We start from the raw sequence: 21,170 nt of genomic DNA, 5'->3' as shown, positions 1-21,170 counted from the left end.
ATATCTCAAACTTTTAGTTTCCTCCAGTAGAATCTTTGTTTACAATAGGCCTTCTGAAGTCTGTAAAAGAGCATGCCTCTTCTTTGTTTCTCTGGATTTGTGCGTGGCTTGCCATTAAACTGCATGTCCTAAACTGCATTTTTTGGCTGTTCTCAAAAACCCCATTTTGCTGCAAGATATCTGCTGTCTATTTGTTAAAGGTCAACATCCCCAATACCTAAAAATAGTAGCTTGCATGTGGATGCTGCTAAGTAAACGAAGGCATATAAAATTAAAATTGAATTAAATTGAAGGCATATGATGGGTAAAGTGATGATGCTATTGAAGGCTAATCATTTATTCATTTAGTAAAAATGCTTTGTTACCCAAGAAAAGTAAGGGCATCAGATAGCCCGAAGTGACTGCTTCTAAGCTTTCTCCACTTCAATCCCCCATTGTACTTCTGTGCTTAGTCATTTTCCCAATAGCACACACTTCTAAACTCCTACATCTTTACTTATTTATTATGCTCATGGTTTGTGGTCTATCACTTCCACCCCCTTAGAAAGTCAGATCCCTGTGGGTAAAGATTTTTGTTTGATTTGTTCACTGATGAGTTCAAAATGCCTGCAATGATGCTGGACTCAGTGTGGGAACTTAATAAATATCTTAAAGGAATTAATGGATTAATATTTCTATAGTAGGGGTAAGAGTATCTCCACTTAAATATATGTGTAATCTTGTGAAGTATTATGTTGGTTTTTATATACAGAAGTCATTACTCATGGTTTTCTATGTCATTTTCTACTTCCTATTTATTCTACCTACTATGAAGCAAAATTAATTAATTATGCAACTTAACCAAATAATATACTTTTTTAACCTGGTAGTCTGAAATACTTATATTATACTAAGACAGTATCTAGACGTTTAACGCCAAATGTCTTGATAGAGCTTAGCAGAGTTGCCAACACACCAGCATAAAGGACCTGCTCTTTGACATGTGGTTTGATTCCTTGCACAACGATTGTAAGTTACAGAGGCCATATTTTGAATTAGATAATAACTAGTCATAAAATTTAGACTTTTTAGGTAAAGGAAATTTGAACAGTAAATTTCTCCTTGTTTTATATAATTCTAAATGGCATAATCAATAAAATATATTTTAAAAAAGAAACTGAAAAAATAAATAGTATTAAATCATGTCATTTCTATTTTCAGATTAAAAACTGTCACATATACCTGATGCGTCCATCTGTATTTTTCCAAACATTTTTGTTTTTGTATCTGGACACAAACTCCTAAGATTCATACAGGCCCACAGATCTATAATTTATAGCCCATCTTTATCCTGAGAGGTAGACATCCAATTGATAGAACTCTGTCTTATAAGTTATATTTGAGGGGGAGTCATCTTGCTATAACTCTTTGGGTTATAGCAAGAGCTGGTAACCCACCAGACCAAAATGTGTCATTAAATAATGTTTTATGCTATATGAAAGGGGAAGTTCATGGCCACAATGCTTATTTGCAAGAAAGCTCATCTGCAATCATTGCATTCTTTTTGTACTCTGAGACAGCCCTAACTTTTTGATGTCAGGTACCTCATCCATAAAGTTGGCATGTTTCTTATTATTTATCCTTAGGACATACCTTAAAAAATACTGTGATGACATAAAATCATTTTTTTCTGAAACTAAAGATGAGGTGTGAATATAAAAGAATGACTTGCATGGGTTTCTCTCTTCCTCTTCTTTGTAATAGATGTCACTTGGAGTTCTAGTTCTAAAATATTTATTAAAAAAAACTTTAGTAAAATTCTCTGAATACAAATATGTCCTTTCAATGTCCTGAAGCTAAGAAGAATGGCTGAAATTGTATCTCTGTCTGTGAGGACTCTGTCCACTCGAGATTTTTGGCTTAAATGCCCTCCTTGCAGTGGGAAATAGCCCTGCCTCTGCACAACTGAATGCTTCACTGCGATAATCAGTTTATTTGCTTAACGATTGTTCTAACCTCTGTCCCTGGATATGCACTATGATATTATGAAAGTTTTGGTGGTAAATCCCTAAGAGGCATCAAAAACATGACTTTTAAAAACTTGTCCACACTATTACAGAGATCCCCTATTTTCCCTCCTTTGCCCCCCTCCACCCAGCCCTACCCCCCACCCTTGGCCTTAACCACATAATTGTCTGTGTCCATGGGTGATGGGTAAACAGCTATTTAAAAAGCAAAATGAGGTTACAAAATAACAGGAACCAATAAAAACATTGCATCTTCATTAAGCTTTAAAAATTATGTGTCCCTTAGCCACCATTGATGGCATCCGTACTGAGTGCCCAGCTCTGGTGGAAAGCCCCCTGTGCCTGCTGACTCTTATCAGGGCCCCCAACAATCCTTTGAGACAGCTCCCATTCTGAGCCTTATTCTGCAAATAACACAACAGAGGTGTTGAAAAAGGTCACTTGCCTAAGTCACTTGAATCAGGAATGGTAAATCTGAGTTTTAAACAAACTTTTCTTTTTGTAGTCCAACTCATGTTGAAGATTTTCAGAAACGTGGCAATTCTTGACTTTTCTATATAACCATTGAGGAAACTTCATAGAGTTTATTGTTGTTGATTGGTTGGTTGGTTGTTATCTATTTTTGTTGTTGTTGTTGTTTGGTTTTGTATTTCATGATATTCAAGAAGAAAAAGCAAGTAGTGTGGCTCAGTGGATTGAGTGCTGGCCTGCTAACTAAAGGGTTGCCAGTTCGATTCCCAGTCAGGACACATGCCTGGGTTGCAGGCCAGATCCCCAGTAAGGCGCCTGTGAGAGGCAACCACACACCGATGTTTCTCTTCTTCTCTTCCTCTCTCCCTTCCCCTCTGTCTAAAAATAAATTTAAAAAATTACAAAAAGAAAAGAAAAGAAAATTCCATCAATTTTTTATGTACTATATTCCTTACATTTAAAAATCACAGTTGCCGGATATAAAAACTTTAATTAATTTTTTTTTAATTTTAGCAAAGATAAGATACTCTATTCCTGAAAGATAAAATCATGATAAACTTTTAAGGGTTCTATGGCCTTAACTCAGGCATTTCTCATTTTTAATAAGTGCCCAAAATGCAAAAAAATTAACCTAATTCTCCCAAATTTGCTATACTGATCTGTTCACAGCTGTTACTTTCTGTTAGCAGCCAGATTTGGTGATTTAAGCATACGTTATATTCTACTATGACGATATAATTAGCCCCTTTTATCATTATTGGAAGAAAGGCACATTTCCCCTTTAATAACACAAGTATTATTATTATATGTGACCATAGAATTATTTTATTCACTAGAGAGCACTTTAAGAGTACATTAAAACAATTTTTTCAAGAGTTACAAATGTATTCAGTACCTCTTCACTGAGCATGCAAAAAATTAATTGAAAAGTAATTTGAAAGTAGGAAAATGTGAATCATTGTAAATCAGCTATATTTGCTTAATGCAAGATCAGGCCTATGTCAGAGAGTATAGAAGATGGCCAATGGCAGGTAAGTCTGCATGAATCTCTTCTAAGTACAGAATTTCCCTGGATCTAGAGCATTTTGTCAAGACCAGCTATATTTGAGAGGCAAGAAGCTTAATTCTGATACATGCAGTGCGGCCTCTTCTTAGAAATAACTAAATAATTTAATTAATTTTCAGTACAAGGACAAACTCTGAAAGTTTGACAGTTGACTGGGTATGGAATGGAGTGTTTATCTAAATAAGTGAGGACATTTATAGTGGGTTTTTACATAACAGCACTGTCCTAAGTGGGTTCACATGTATTACCTTATTTAGTCTTCACAAGAACCCTGTACCGACTGGAATTACCCTGCTTTTAGGGTGAAGAAACCAAAGCACATGAACCTTATTAAGCACAGAGCTAGTATTAAAACCAGGCATGTGGATCCAGGCTGCACTTTATTAACCCCTGTTATAGGCTGGATAATGGCCCCAGAGGTATCAGGTCTTAATCTCTGGAACCTGTAAATTTTACTTTCCATATGGGAAATATCCTTTGCAGATGTGCTTAAATTAAGGTTCTTGAGATGGGGAGATTATTGTGGATTGTCCAGGAGGGTCTTAAATGCCATCACAAAAGTCCTCATAAGAGAAAGGCGTAAGGAGACTTCACACGGATAGAGAAGAAGGCTGTGTGATCACAGTGGCAGAGACTGGAGGGATGCAGACACAAGCCAAGGAAAGTTGGCAGCCACCACACTGGGGAAGAGGCAAGCTATCAATTCTCTCCTAGAATCTCTGGAGGGAGCACAGCCTTGCGGGCCCCTTGATTATGGCCCAGTGAAACTGATTTCAAATTGTAGGCCTCCAGACTATGAGAAAATAAATGTTGGCTGTTTTAAGCCAGGAGGGGGTCATTTCTAGAGGAAACAAATACAATCACAATGCAACACTCTGCCTTCTGCAGCCCCATGTCCTGGGATAGCTACTTCTAAAGAGTTGCTGATCTATGAGAAATAAGATAACCTTTCAGAATCCTAGTTGTCTTACCTGTAAAGTAAGAGGGTTCATTGTTTCCCCCCTTAAGAGAAATTAGCCCAGACCTACAGAGTATTTTGGAAATTAAATTTAAGTCAGCACTTATTAAGGAGGTAGTATGCACTTAGAACTAAGCACCAAGATGTATCTGACATCAGAGAATTTTAAAATGTATAAATCAGCAGTTGGCAGGGGTTATTTAATCTTTCTGAAGTGAAATTTAGCAGTGATGTCATATCTGATAGCTGTGTACACATACCCCACATCAGGAAGTTCTATATAGTGAACTTTAGGTTGGAGATGAAAATGCATCACATCTTGAATGGTAACTGCTGCTCAGCTATGGCCTCCCAGGGTGCCATGGAGGATCCTGAGGCTGAATCCAGACTCTACAGAGAAGAGTATTGTGACTGACTACTTATGGACACCTGTGCCAAAAGAGAAGGTAGCCATTCCTACTCTAAAAACAAGAGCTGAGTACAAATCATATCCATTTTTGACAAGTTACTTCTGTAGACAAAAGAGCTTCAGGTTTTTTCGCACATAGCAACTATGACAATGAAGGTATAGCTTCAGAAAAGAATGTGGGGGCATTTTATCCTACGTAGTCACCAGAAATTACTGGAATGATGACAAGGTGTCTTTTTAGCCATCAAAAAACTTTGCGTTCTACTGACGGAGGTGCTAATAGTTTCCATATTTTAAAAATGTTGCTTAAGCTTCTGAAATTCTAACATTCATTGCCTAATAATCTTTCTGAAAGTAGGCAGAGGAACCTAAACTGATCATTATAGAATACTAATTCAAGAAATGTCATGTAGGCCATCTTACTAACAAAGAGCTTTGCCCACCAAGGTCTCCTGGTCAGCTTTCTTGATTAAGTATCTGAAAGTTAGAAAAGGGAGGAGCTGTGGGTAGAAGTCTAGGAGATTATATGTGGGAGAGAGGCTATAGGAACTGTTAAGATAATTTTGACAGTCTCAGTACAGAACTGGCTAGACTAGCACCTCACAATGGTAGTCCAGAGGCCCAGTATAACTCACCAGCTTTTTGGCCCTTAAAATGTTGGCTCATACATTTTGATAAACTTTTAAGCAGTTGACAACAACGAGAATAAAATTTACATAAGGCTCTATGTTACTGACTTGTGTTCGCAAGCATATGTACAGCACGTGGCCCACTGAGCCAACATTCCTGTCTGGCAATATATAGCTGGGGCTGAATAGCAAGAGCAAAAAAAAGTTAGGTGAATTGGTTTTATACCCATGTCTCTATTAAAATTTAGAAAATAACAGACAACCCACGTGGGTGCTACATTTCAGGAAAAACAAAATCTCATCTCTAACTTTCTCTCAGATGGTTTGCCTGCATGGCCTGTATGTACACACAAGTAAAATTCCAGCTCCTGTGTGACACCATGTAAATCGTCACCTGTGCAAAAGTGAGTTCTTCTCACACTGTGGAAACACCAGTAGGGACTCATTGTAAACCAGGTGCTAAAAACCACAGTGCAGAAGCAGGTCCACTGAGCTAGATCCCACAACCTCCCAAGCTCCTCCCTCCCACAGCCTGCAAGATTTAGCACCGTGCCATGCATATTGTAGGTGCTCCACAAACAATCAGTCAGTCGGCCTGTGGTTCTCAGATTTTAGCGTTGTGTGGAAAACACACCTGTGAGATCAGTTAAAACTGTAGATTCCCAGGGCTTAACCGAAGTATGTAATCTGCATTTTTTTCAAGCACAGAATGGTAGTTCCTGGGTTTCTCTTTGTGATACATCAACTTCAAACATTAGTCCTCTCATGCTCATAATTACTTTGTCTCACTCTTTGTCTGGCTAATAGTGATAATGTCTAATGTTTGTATACATAATGAAATTAACCAATACTATGGGAAAAGATGAAGTGGGGAAATTGCTATCTTTTGAGCACTGACTATATGCAAGGCATGATGGTAGAATTTTATAGGTGCTTCTTCCTACATAACCTTATTATATATGGTAGTATATATATACCGCATGCATATTTTTGCTAAATAAATTAGGGCAAGAAGAAGTTAAGTAAAAGATCACATACCTAGTCAAGTGGTAGAGTTAGGACCCAAACCCAGGTTTGTCTATGCTGGTGACCTTGCTCCCGGCCTCAGTTATTTTGCTTCCCAGTTGTTTTCACATTACTTTCACAGTGATCTACAATAACAAATATGTTTATATAATGATCCCCCAAATACATACCCATCACTCCACACATGCAAATACACACAGATATGTATGTATTCATAGCTGTTTGTACATACATACACATATAATGATGCTATGTATGATATACCTTGACATTTTCTATTATTTAATTTCACATTTTTAAAGATTTTGTTTATTTATTTTTAAACAGAAGGGAAGGCAGGGAAAAAGAGAGGGAGAGAAACATCTATATGTGGTTGCCTCTTGTGTGCTCCCTACTGGGAACCTGTCCTGCAACCCAGGCATGTGCTCTGACTGGGAATTGAACCAGCAACCCTTTGGTTCACAGGCGGTACTCAATCCACTGAGCCATAGCAGCCAGGGCCTAATTTCATGTTTTTAATCCTGTTATTTAATACATTAAGTCTATATATAACCCTCTAAGGGGTTATGATACACAGTTTAAAAAGCACAGCAATAAACCCTAAATTCTATAAGAATAGTAAGGAATATTAGAAACTATGGTTCATAGACTATATGGCCAAATTATATAAGAGAATGACATATTGAAAATTTAATAATATGATTAATAATCTTTCCTGCCAGAACTCTCTGAATAATAATAGAAATAACTTTCATAATTTATTAAAATACATGTGTCTTATCCCTTATAATTTCCAAAAAAGTGTTTGATTCAGTAGTGCTTAATACTCACCTCACCCTATGAGGCTTAAAAACAGGAAGCAACCAATATTAGTGATGTAATATTTCATTTATCTTATTCTATGGAATTTAAGGATTTTAATTTCCTTAAGAAAGATCTATTGAAAGATCTATTGAAATATACCCATCAGAGAATTCTTGAGTATAGTATTAGCCTGTCATATCACTAAGATTTTTTCTTTTAAAAATTATTTTATTCTAATAAGTCTTTCACCATAATGAAGTAGTATTGCTGGGGGAACAAACATTTTTAATAAATACAAATAACTTTTAAAAACTTGGAGTACAGCCATGTTGATTATCCTTTTCAAAGACAATAGCATCAGTCGCCTGCCTACACCATTGGGAGATCTTTTTGCTGATATTTTTCCTAGTTTTCTCCCTAAATCAGTAGGGATCACAGGTGCTTGGATGGTAGTGCAGCCCTTTATACTCAGAGCTGTGGCCTGTCTACCTTTGGATTTTTCTGTTGTAGGTCACACTCAACCTTTCATAAGGTGTCAGGCAGAGTTGCTGGAAGTATGTCGTGTGGGGAAGGAGACATGAATTTCTGCCTCTTTCATAAAAATGCACACTGAGCCCTGGCTGGTGTAGCTCAGTGGATTGAGTGTGGGCCTGCAAACCAGAGGATCGCGGTTCCATTCCCAGTCAGGGCACATGCCTGGGTTACAGGCTAGTTCCCAGCAGGGGACACACGAGAGGCAACCGTATATTGATGTTTCTCTCCCTCTCTCCTTCCCTTCCCCTCTAAAGATAAATAAATAAAATATTTTTAAAATTTTTTTAAATGCACACTGACATGATGGGTTTTCTTGCATACTGTTTCGGGCAGTCATTTCCTTTCCCATCTCCCCATGGACACAGAAATTCATTGTTTCAAAGTATTTCTGAATGCATTCACAATCATCCAAGCTTTAATATTCATCTGCTTTTGAGATGCTTCCTTGAATTTGTACAAACAATTTTCTGATACTTTTAATACTGAATCTTAAGAAATCCACCCTTCTCTCATTTTCAAGCTCTTATCTGTACCTATCTATCAGTGTTCCAAAATTCCATGAAAATTTTCCTGAGATAAAAATGATTAGCTGTAATCTTCAAAGATGCACCAACTCCTAGATTATTAGGAAATAATTTATTCTATTATTACTCTTGGACACTGATAATTACTGTGGTTCCTTAAAAATTTATCATAGCCAAGAAGTGTCCTATCTGACAGAGGATAAACTTTTTTTCTTCTAAAATACACGTTTAAAATGTTACTCTAATCAGTCATAGGCTATTAGAACAAAGGAGACCTTCCAAAGCATTTAGTCCTTCACTTTCATTTTATGAATAAGGGAGGTAAAGGCCACAGAGACTTTGAACTCCTACTTAACCTTCTTTTCTCTCTGCCACACTGTCAAAAAGCAGAGGTCAGATTTTGTACAATGCCTGAATTAGGTTATCCCACATCACAAAAAAATTTGTAACTGTGGTATTATTACTGTGCAAAAAAATCATTGAATGCATCAAAATTCTCTGATAAAAAATGAGACAATGTTTGCAGCCGACCATGTGTTTGCATTCTAAAAGACTTTCTTTGATTACTGTGTAAATGGTAAATAGAAATCCATATAGTTTCAGATCTAATTCTACATTTGCTAATTGGATTTTTCTTTATGGATTTAGTAAGCCAATATTCATGTTCCTAAGTAAACAGCTCTCTGAATACACGCATATGACAAAGCTGGTTTTTCTTTTAATTGGTAGAATCAATGACTAAATCAGAGGCAGGCCAAGTTGACTTTTCAAAAGTAATCAAGGTTATAATGAAAGGACTTTATACTTATTTTGGAAGCAGTCTTAGAACTAATGGAAAGGAAACAGAAATTTAGAATCCTAAAGGTCTTCTAAGGGCCAAAATTCATCATTTTTCCTAATGAAATGCCCACATTATTCTGAACCATTCTGTTTTATGTCTAATTCCTAGCTGACAAGTGTCCTTTTTTCATGTTTATTCATTCATCAACCATGTTTTCTCTCTGCCTGCAAGGCACCGGGCCTGCCTTCGATCACATCCAAACATCCAAATAATAAAGGGTATGCTTACAAGGTGACCCACCTCCGCTTGCAGGATTATGTGGAGGCATTCTGAAGTGAGCAGCTGTTGAGCTGGACAGACACAATATTTCCTCGGCTTATTACGCTACCTGAAAGCTAGAAAAGAGGCTTCATGGCAGAAATTAAAATGATTTCTCAGGAAGAAGTATTGCTTTGTGAAGGGTTAAATGTGAGATCATTTTAGAAATTAGATAAAATGTATAGAGAGTTCAAAGCCAAACCATTAAAATAAAATAAGTGTTATATGGTATTCCATGATGGTTCTGTTAAAACCTTGAAGTGCCTACCTCTGACAGGTGGTCACCATTCTCAAGCAGGAAGCAATGAGCCTTATAAGAGGTGCTTTCACAGGGCAGAAATGCGAAAACTGTGCCAAAAACAACATTCTCTGAAGAATTACAGCATGCTTCATTCAAACCATCACCTATCAATGGTGCTGCTGACTTGTCACCAGAAAGTTTTGCATAAGAGCAGCAGCTTCTCAGGATGGTTGTTTACCCAGTTCCTCTGCACCCCTCAGCGCAGCTTGGCTCACTCCTAAATCCCCCAAACCAACAGCCCCTCCCCTTTCATTCTGCATTCTCCCCAGCATTTGTTCTGTTGGCCTCCCAAATTCTTAAAACTTTTTTCTTCTCTTGCCTCTTCTGACATTTGTCCTTACTTTTTTTGCATGCTTCATGGTTCACATCATGTCAAATTTGATGGCAGCTTTTTCTCTTGAATGTTGGTGTCCTCATTTTTTGGTGACTCAGTCTTTCCCCTGGTGATATCATCTATTTCCAGCACTTCAGCTATCTCCTAGCCAATGAACACGTGTATTCTATTCAGACTTCTTTTCTAAGCTCTAGACCCAGTGACTCCCAATTTGGGGTTATTTTTCCTCTGGGGGAACCTTTTTCATTGTCCAGAGGCATTTATCTTGTCACCACTGGGAGAGGTGTGACTGGTTTCTAATGAGTAGATTCCAGGGATGCTGCTAAGCATTACAATCCACAGCACACCTGTCAACAGAGAATTAGACAGTCATAAATGTCAATAGTGCTGAGGCTGAGAAACCATGATCTGGACACACTGGGTTTGCATGTCCTGCAGACACACCAGACTGAATATCGAACAAAATTAATTTGCTCTTTATCCCCACTGTTCTGCTCAATCCATTACTTTTATTTCTTTAATAATGGCTCCAACTTAACTATTACAATAGCTAGGAATACAGTCTTGTCCTTCCCTCTTGGTACCTTCCAAAAATAGGTCTTCCTGAATGTGTGATCTATTTATTTCTAGAATGTGTTTTCTCCTCTTTCTGTCCACTATCACCAGCGTATTTCAGGACACAATAATTCCCTGTGATCTATTCGAATGGTCTAAAACCCTCTTCTGTCTCAACCCATCTGTCACACTGAGGGCAATATAACATCTGATCACCCTCCTTGGCTTAGAAGCCTTTGAGGGTTTGCCATTCCTTAGTGTGGCACGAAAGTTTGTCATAAGTATAATTCAACTTATCTTCCTCATCTTGATTCTGTATCTTTCAATTCTTCATCCTAATTACCTAGTAAAGTGTCTTTCTTAAGAAGTTAATTAGCAAATATTAAAGGAATTTGTTTTGACTATTTGGATACATCTGGTCTCTACCTTCTCTCATTCTCAGCCTTCATTTTATTATATGCTGATGAATTTTACCAGAAGTGAGTCAAAATGTTATTTGATCTGATAACTAACTGCAGTCATTATGTCTTCACCTTACCCTACATCAGATGGGTATTTTCAGAATCAGTTTTTAAAAAGTAAATGTATTTTAGGGCTTCTGATCAAAATGGAGGTATATGTTAAAACACTATGCTTGCTGCACAATCAAAAAAAGAGGATAACAACCAATTTAAAACTAAAAGCAACAAGAACTGCCAGAAAATCAGACTGCATCAAAGTCTGACAACCAAAGAGTAAAGAAGGAACATTCATCCAGACCAGTAGGAGGGGAGGAGATGAGAAGCTGGGGCAGAGAGGACTTGTGGGGCAGAGAACTCCTACAAAGGAGTTCTCATAAAACTATCAGCTGATTTCTCAAAAGAAAACTTCCAGGCAAGAAGGGGCTGGAAAGAAATATTCAAAGTGATGAAAGGCAAGGACCTACAATTTAGATTACTGTATCCATCAAAGCTATCATTTAAAATGGAAGGGGAGATAAAGTGCTTCCCATATAAGGTCAAGTTAAAGGAGTTCATCATTACCAAGCCCTTATTATATGAAATAGTAAAGGGACTTATCTAAGAAAAAGAAGAAGACAAAACATTATGAATGGTAAAATGACACCATGTTCACAACTATCAACAACTGAACCTAGAAAACAAAAACAAAAACTAAGCAAACAACTAGAACAGGAACACAGTCACAGAAATGGAGATCATATGGAGGATTATCAGCAAAGAGGGGGAGAGGGAGGATGGAGAGAAAGGTACAGGGAATAAAAACCATAAATGGTAGGTACAAAATTAGCCAGGGGGAGGTTAAGAATACAATGGGAAATAGAGAAGCCAAAGAATTTACATGCACAACCAATAGACATGAACTAAGGCGCAGGGAATGCTGAAGGGTCAGGTGGGGAGTGCAGGCTGGAGGGGGATAAAGGAGCAGACAAATGGGACAACTGTAATAGCATAATCAGTAAAATATACTTTAAAAAAAGTAGATGTATTTTGTCAGGAACATTTTATCCCATAAAATTTATTCATTGCTCTTACTTTCATTAGTATTTAGTGTTTTACCAAATCATTCATCTTGACCCAAGCAGAAAACAGAGAAACTACCATATCAGAAGAGAAAAAGTGAGAAAATTTTAATGTTTCTGTTGGAAGGTCACGGCTTAACCAAAAGAGATGGTAAAAGAATGTGTGGGATGTCAAAATATGTATCAAATCAGGGCTCATCAAGTTCTACTGCAAAGTCTATTATTATTAAATTACTCAAAGCCTCAGACTTTGAGGCTTTGAGTAATTTCATAAACATGTACCTTATATTTAAATCAAGGACACAATTTAGATAAATTTCAACTTTAATAACTGCATCTTAAATGTTCATTTCTACAATATACTCAATTTCTTGACAATCCCTTCTGACAAAAATTCTCTCGCCATTTGCAGAGTCATTTGTCTTACCTCAGATCCACATACATCCAATTTTTTCTCATAATCCCTAAGCTCTTAAAGGTTTTCTTTTGTCAAGAAATTCAACAAAATGGCAAGAATGTAACAATAGATTTTTTCTCAGTGCATTTTTTTTCCAGGTGGTGCTTTCTGATAGGTCCTTGAAAGACATTAGAGTTATATACCTCTAGAGCCTTGGGGTTTCCACTTATTAGTTCAATAGGCTACAATGGTACTTTTAGGTTCTTAAGTTTTATCAGGTATATGAGTTAAAAGAGCGGAGACATTAATTTTTTATTAAATCGAGTTAGTAAAATTCTAGTAACTTTTTATTGAAAAGAGTGAATTGTAAAAGTATTAAATAAATTTTTTGGTGTGCTTTTTTTTTGCTACTTCAAAGCTCTCTAGCTGAATTATTTATTTTTTAAACTTTGGTATTTAAAATGACAAGCTAGTTTCTAACATTTCCATGTCAATCTATAATAACTTTTAAAAGTCTCTATATTGCTATGGCAACTCTAACTATATAAATATGTAATTAGGTACTTGGTGAATGTGGGAAAAAATGCCTATTTAATTTTCTAATTGAAGAATTGTCACATATTACATAGTGAGATATTTCTGGATTCATTCCAACAGTTACTCTTTTCCCTGCCTTGTATTTGAGGCACCTAAAGAGGTTATATTCATTCTTTCAGGACTCCAGCTTTATGTTTTACACTCTGAACTGGAAACTTGCTTTTGAGTTATTGATCAAATGATCTCAGTTATTACAATGCTTAGTGATTCTCATTGTGAAGAGAGAGGAGAGGAAAATATTTATGTACATAAGGAACTCTGTATAAGAATCATGATGATGGGATTCTTATGATTAAAATGAAATCATCATCGTTGATGATCAAGAATCAATAAGGAAATGCAAGGAATGAATTTCACTAATTGTTTATATGAACATTCCAGTGAAAATTAAAGTTGGAACAGTTAATAGCCTCTGAATTTCATAATTTTCACCACACAGAATATAATCACCCAGATTGTGATATAGTACTGACAAGTGGTTTTAAAAAAATACAAAGGCACATAAAATACTAAACTGGAAAACTTTTATTTTATTATACTTTCTATAGATGAATAAATATAAGTTGGTTTTGTCATGTATTTTATCACCTGTACTTTCCAGATCTACGGAAGACATTTGAGCAGGAACCCCTGGGAAAGGAAGTGTCCCTGGAACAGGAAGTCTTGCTCCAGTGTCGACCACCTGAAGGCATCCCAGTGGCCGAGGTGAGTAAGAGAAATTCTCTGCATTTAGCAAGTGGCGCTTAGTTATTCTAACAGAGGCCTAAGCCATGGCTAATGGTGCAGTGAATTAGGGTATGGCATGATGAATGGTTGGTAATGGAGTCCTAACTGCCTGCTGCTGGCAAAATAGATTGATTGGGAACTGATTAATGACTTGTGAGTCAATTAGAATGCCCCACTGGACAAAGCCACAGTCAGCTTGGTTTGATTTTGTCATTCTCTTTCAAGAACTCAGAAATACTGCTTTAGTTTATCTGGACATTATCATAGAGAGAGATGGTACGACTTAAAAATGCATCATCAATTTTGTTGTCATTTTTGCTAATGTGCAAAAAAGCATGTGTGTGTGTGTTCATGTCAGTGAGCCTGTGCACTCTCCATATACCTAAAAGGCATATTCACACACCATGAATAAAAACATGTTTGAAGAATGACAAGTGTCAATTAATTTCATCCTACAAGCTTTCCATCAAACTCTTTGTGCCCGTTTTCTGTTTTCACTAAAACAAAGCCTATTGATTGCTAACGCAGTATTACGAATCACATTCGTACATGACTTTTCATCAGCACCATACAAGGCAGTGTTCTTTGCAGCTGCCTGTCTGCAGGGGATGGGCCTGTGGGACCACAAGGGAGTGTCATGCTCTTCTTGAGACACTCCCATCGTCTTAGAGCATACTGTTGAGGAAAATCATCTAATAACTGTGTTTTCCGTTTGTTAACAAATAATTTCAAACTCTGAAAAACATTACCCTCTTCTGATTATTGGGAGACATCCTAATGTGCACCAAACACTGTTGTCCTAGCTGACCCAGTGTCCTACAAGCCCAGAGAAACTTTAATTTGACAAATGACATAGCTGCCAATTTGTCGGCAGACCTTGTTAGCCTCCATGCGACATTGAGTCCTTTGGAAGTTTTACTCTGTATTGTATATGGAAAGAGGCATTTCTGATACTGTTGCAATTTAGGCCTATGTGGGGGTCAGCTGATATTTTGTAAAAAATAAGCCCTGCATTATCCCTACCTAAGAAATTGCAAGATACTACTATTTTAGACTTACAACTTGCCCAAAAATGTTGAATAGCTACAATGATTTCCACAGTTGTTCAGTCTTTTGAAGGTTCAAGCAAAGGTGGGAATCAGTTCAGTTAGTTGACAACAAAATTAAACATCCGATTTCTCTTTTCAAAATAGCAATAATAAATTAATGAGAAATTTAGGCAGTGCTCTTACAAAATGACTCCATTTTTCTCTTACTGCTGTTCATACCTTCATATGTCAATGAAAAGACACAAAGTGACAATCAATAAAATTTCTTTTTTACTTTGAAATCAGAGAGCTATTTTTTGCCTTGTAACGGGCATTCCATGGCACTTTCTAGCATTGTATTAGAGATTTTTGCGTGATTATAGTTGTTTTTTCCAACCACACCAAATGATTTTCCAACAATGATATACAAAATGACTTCCTGTGTTTAGAAAGGAGGCAACTCTTCTCAATTCAGTATTTTATTCTACTTACTACAATAGTGTATTTGTCTCCTAACTCTATTTCTAAAATTCTAATGTAAACTCCTCCATTAACCTACCTTAAAGACCAAAGCATCTCCTGGGTAACATGGGTATCTATAGCCTCATTTTTATTGGATATTTCTTAAAGATAGCTGATCGCTGCAAAAAGTTTCAGTGAAATCCTAGTAATTTCCTCATTTTTTTTGTCATGAATCTTTGTTAAGGGGTAAAAATTCATGACTGCAAACTAAATGGCTGTGAATTTTATTTGTATCAATTTTGGAAGAGGCCAATTAACACTTGGCAAGCTCAAAAATCATAAACCCATTGACATTCAAAGGACTATATTGATGTGTTTTCTTGTTTTTCATGAAAAAGAGAAATGAAACACATATGCTGGAGAGAAGGCTAATAAACTCTTATGTAGATTCCTTTCTGCATCCATAAAATCACCAAGATCAGAGAGCTAATTACTACCTTAGTGTGACACATTACAACTATCATTTACTCAAAAGTGGCAGATAAATTTTTTTAAAAAGGGATGAATGTAACTTGGTGAGTTAAAAGATCATAAGGCTATTTTAATTTAATGATAGATATAGTTATTATTTAATAGTGTTTTTTGTTTGAGGAATCTAAAAGTATAAAAATAGCATAAAATGAAATACTAATCTTAAAGGAAAACCAGCAGGTAAAGCTCTTATGTTTTACCATAAATAAAATCTGTCCTTAAGCTATCAGACCACAGTAGCAAGGACCTCTGCTTCTTTTGTACCCAAGGCAAATATAATTGGCATAGTAAATGCACAAAGGATATATGATTGATCAAATCAATTGATCGTTGGTTCATAAGTATGTGTCTGGCTCCACTGGAGAAGTAGTCAGGTACAGTCTTTGCAGAATATCAGAAAGCAGTAATTTTCTTTTTTCCCATGCAAATCAATAAGTTTCTAAAAACTCTACTAATCTTAAGTTAAATGGCACCTATTTGGTCCAAACAATGCCATAGGTATTTCTAAGGTAATAAATAAAATTGAATTTTCTCCCCTATTTTGGCTTTTGTCTCCACTATAGGATATTAAATTAATTTTCTTACAGAATTTTAGGTTTAAACCCAAGATTCACCATTTTAAACTCTGACTTTGGGCAAGATATTTCAATTCTCTATATCTAAGTTTCCTCAGTTACAAAATGGAGATGATGATAGCATCTACCCAGAACACAGTGATGAAGTTCAAATGAGATAATATATGCAAACATGCAGAAAACACTCAAGAAGCATCAGCCATTGTTAGTACTAGTAGTATTCTGTTATCACCTATGGATTCACAGAACACTGAATTCAACCTCTTCAGTTCCAAATAGTCACTGAGCCCCTGGCACCTATGCTGGGCACTGTGGGGTACGAGTAATGGAGCCTCTGGCCTGTGAAGAATCACCAAGATGCCCCCCTTCCTGTGTTCTCTACCCAGGTGCTTTGGTTAGAGTCCATAAATGCTGCAAATGAGGATATTTTGAGCTTTAAAACAAGGATACACCATTATTAATGTAAATATCTAATTTATAAATGACAAATACCTACAAGTCATAATGCGCTGCTGTCCTTATTCTGATTTTAAAGTTACCATTCTCCACTTAGTCCTCATGACCCCAAGACATTGGGCCAGTGCTCACATTTTCTCTCAGAGAAGAAGTCTGGGCCAGGGCTACCGTTCGTAGTTCTCATTTTCAGAGCAAAGGCAAGAGAATGACAAAGGAAGCCTCGGAGGAGGAAAGAGGCCAAACCAGGATTCCTCGAGCTCCTCCATCTCTCCAGGTGGTGACAGTTTTTTTTTAATATTAAATTTTATTTAGTTACTTTTCAAGTACATTTTTTTTAATCTATTTCTCCCACCCCACCCCCCCGCCCGGTCTCCCCCCTCCCTCCCATTCCCCCCCCCCAGTCCTCATCTCTGTGTCTTTCATACTTGTTCCTCCAAATCCCTCCCCTTTTTCCCCTTAAGTTCCCTTCCCTCTCCCCTCTGGTCGCTGCCCACTTGTTCTCTATTTCAGTGTCTTTGTTTTTATTGTGCTTGCTTGTTTGTTTTATTCTTTAGCTTCCTGTCAAAGGTGAGATCATATGGTATTTGTCCTTCAATGCCTGGCCTATTTCACTCAGCATAATGCTTTCCAGTTCCATCCATGTTGTTGCAAAAGGTAGTAGCTCCTTCTTTCTATCTGCTGCATAGAATTCCATTGTGTATATGTACCACAATTTTTTGATCCATTCATTTACTGATGGGCACCTAGGTTGCTTCCAACTCTTTTGACTGATATTCATCGGTAAAGAAAACCTACGTTGATGGGCGTCCTGGGATGAGCAAGTGTTTCCTAGGCCTCGCTGCTTCCTCCTCTGGTCTCCTTATCAAGGCCTTTCTTCATCTATTTTTCTAATTCAAAATATTTACAACCGCAGGGCTTCCTTAGCAGAGGGCAGAGTCTTGAGGGCCTTGAGCTGTAAGGATATGACCTCTTTAGCTGCTGAGTCATAGATGGCCCAGGGACCCCACGGAGCCGGCAGCACACGGGGCGAGCGGGCGCTCAGTTTATTTAGCAGCAAATACGGAACAATCGATATTCAACACCCGGTGTGGACAAACCAGTGTGAGTGGCTGAATGGCTGGGCTTAGATACCATAGTTGTATACAGCTCTGATGATGGCTACTTGTGTTCAGATATGTCCATTTACTCCCCTGCTGTCTAATGTGATCGCAATAAAATAGGAGCAGAAAGGGGTTTTCATGTTTCTCTCTACCACCAGCTGACCATAGGTTCCTTAGTAGAAGTAGATTCTCTAAGTATATTTAACTAAACGGAATGAAGGGTCCCTGAGAGGTGTGACACAAAGGCCGCAACTCAGGAAATGTAACTTTCCAGAAAAACCATGTCTGTCACCTCTGAGGATGCAAGCCTATGAGAGAACTCAGTGTAGTTTGAAGGTTCCAACCCACTAGACCTGGCGATAAAAGGCCATTGAGAGTATTGTGCTTTCGTTTGGAGACTGTAGGGCAGGTTAATAAGAATCATAGTAAAATTAAAAGAATAGACTGCGTGAAAGAAAGTAATTTCTAAAAATACTCTGAGATGGTATTGCTTGGTATTTTAAATAATTGTTGCTAGGATCTAGGCAAAAATAGAATCCTTTTCTTCTATTTCTGGAAAGGCATTGGTTTCCCTTTCAACAGAAACCTCTGCATCTCCCTGAAGGAGCCCGGAAATTAATAGGCCACCGACAGTCGCTGGGTGTTCCACCAGCGTAGGAGCGGCGCTCTGTGAAATGAATCCCCCTGTGCTCATTTTAGTGTACGCCTAGAAAATGTTGCTGTCACGTGGTGAGCCAGAAATACACGCAGAGGTTATTTCATTGGACTATCTCTTTTGTAGAGTACTGGGATCAAAACAGCAACATTGGATACAACGTTTGTTGGCACGACAGAAAGAACAACACGAAATTTTTCACTAAAACCCGTGATTTGTTTTACCTTTAACAAGGGGGTCATTGCTCCTCTAATTGTAACTGAGCTATTTCTCATAGGGGTTTAATTGGAGAGACAGGGAGCAATGTTCAAGTTATTGACCCAATTGTGCTTCAAAGCCGTCACTTTAGTCATCAACATTTGCATCTTTAATTAACAAGTGGGAAAATATGGAGTGACAGGCAAAGGATAGATGATTTCGCTAAATTTGGTCCTTGATAAACAGGGAGCAGATTTTTTAAAGCGGATGCTGCCAGAGCAAAAAGCCGCTGGCCGCTGGGGGCTGAGCCAAATGAGCAGCATCAGGTAGCTCTCCGACTAATTGATTATTAATGTGACCACTGAACACTTTGTATCACAAGAGGCACGCCTGCTTCGCTGCCATCCCTCATCGCTGGAACTTCATGTGGACGCATTGCCATGCAGGTGCATTGTCTCCCAAGCTGTGTTTTACATTCTTTGCAAGCAACAGGGCTTTAGAGAGAAAAGAAGGCTGTGAATACCAATTTGGAGGGAGACATCGCGTTCAGTGCCCAGTAATATCTGTTGGAATTTTCTCTAAGCATGCGTAATATAGCAATAAGAAAGGGGTTTGACTTTGAGATGATTATCAGCCTGCAAACAGATTGGAAAAATATTAGTTCTCCTAACTCATTGTCAGCTTGCAAGCTTCACATTGGTCCAATCGACATTTGCCAATGTCACCTCTTTATTACAGTCACCCCTATGTTTTTCTGCCATTATCTGTCTTTAATAGATAATATACACAGAGATTACCACAAGCCAAGATAACTGAGGGAACCAAATTAAAAATAATAATAAATAATATCAACATCAATTTTTAAATATATAAATAAACCATTTTAATATCTGAAAATTAAAGTCTTTTTTAATTCCAAAAAACCCCAAAGAAATAAGAAACCTTCTCTGACTTATAATAGATTTGTGACTTGGCTTCTATACATACACAGTGGTTTCTTTGAACCTATAGTACAAAATGCTGTTTTTTAAATCCTTAATTCATTTATCAAGAATATTTATTGTCCATTACTGTGTGCCCTACACTCTTTTAGCTGCAGGAGATACAAGTTAGTCAAAGTCCCTAAAGTATAGTAAAACAAAGAAAAACACGAAGTAAGAATAGAAATAAATGACCAAGATATTGTCAGATCATTACAAGGAGGAAAAAATGAGACAAAGTCCTATCTGAGAGGTTGATGGTTGCTGGGGATTGGAAGTCACTTTGAAGTCCAAGGAGACTCTATCTGAGAAGATAATGTTTGAGCTGAGATCTGAATGACAGGAAAGAGCCGGACTTGAAAAAGATCTTGATCAGAAAGCTCCAGGCAGCGGAAGCAGGCTCGGAAGGAGCGGACTGGTCACTGATTGAAAGGAGGCTAGCGTGTCCGAGTCCCAGAAAGCCATGGGCGGGGCAGGAGCGCCATCCGCTAGAGCGCAGAGGAGAAGCTTGGGACTTTATACATGTGCTAAGCACTTTGGAGTTGTTTCTGAGTGCGTGAAAAGTCATTGGAGGTTTTAAGTAAACAGTGTTATGTCCTGATACATGTTTTTTAAAGATAAGTTTTTCTACTCTACAGAAAGCAGGTTTTGGGAGTATCAGATCTTTAGCAGGGGCCCTGTTTAGATCTTGCTTTAACCCAAGCAGGGGGAGGTGGCTGCTGGTCTTGGGGTGAGAGCAGAAGAGCTGGAAAAACATGGAGAAATAAAGGACATATTGTAATTCAGACACCTGGGACACATGTCTGAACATGACTTTTAAAAAAATTCTGAACATTACTTTTAAATTTGATTTTGTTAAATAAAAAATCTGGAAAATATTTGACCTCTTAGACGAAAGGGGAATCTCTGCTAAAGCTCAGTAGACTCACCAGAGTGAGCTTTTCGTAGATGAGCTACTGGGTTGGTCAAACAGTTCATTCGATTTTAAGTAAAAATAAAGGATGTATTTTTAATTTTCACCAATAACTTTATTGACCAATGTATTCACTGTTTTGTACCACTGCCTTCTGCCATCTTTCAAGCAGCTTCATAATTCTGTCTTCCCAGCATTTTTTATCTTTTTGAGCAAAGAACTATTCCAGGTGCCTTTTGCAGTCTTCCAGAGAATGGAAATGTTTTCCATTAAGAGAATTTTGTGAAGACTGAAATAACTGGAAATCCAAAAGTGCA

General features: G+C 37.5%; 1 protein-coding gene across 3 annotated transcripts in view; it reads left to right on the top strand.

Annotated features, from left to right (window-relative positions):
• Positions 1-21,170, top strand: part of UNC5C (unc-5 netrin receptor C) — a 358,323-nt gene that overhangs the window by 242,805 nt on the left and 94,348 nt on the right. For all 3 annotated transcript variants that reach the window (XM_037140183.2, XM_037140173.2, XM_037140192.2), the window contains exon 4: positions 13,831-13,934. In XM_037140183.2, the coding sequence (XP_036996078.1) occupies positions 13,831-13,934 (104 nt within the window). The remainder of the gene's footprint in view (positions 1-13,830; positions 13,935-21,170) is intronic.

This window comes from Artibeus jamaicensis, unplaced genomic scaffold, assembly GCF_021234435.1.
Source record: "Artibeus jamaicensis isolate MK-2021 breed Jamaican fruit bat unplaced genomic scaffold, CSHL_Jam_final contig_452, whole genome shotgun sequence".
Classification (NCBI taxonomy): domain Eukaryota; kingdom Metazoa; phylum Chordata; class Mammalia; order Chiroptera; family Phyllostomidae; genus Artibeus; species Artibeus jamaicensis.
The sequence above is the reverse complement of the archived record's forward strand: the minus strand, read 5'-3'. Positions and strand labels throughout refer to the sequence as shown.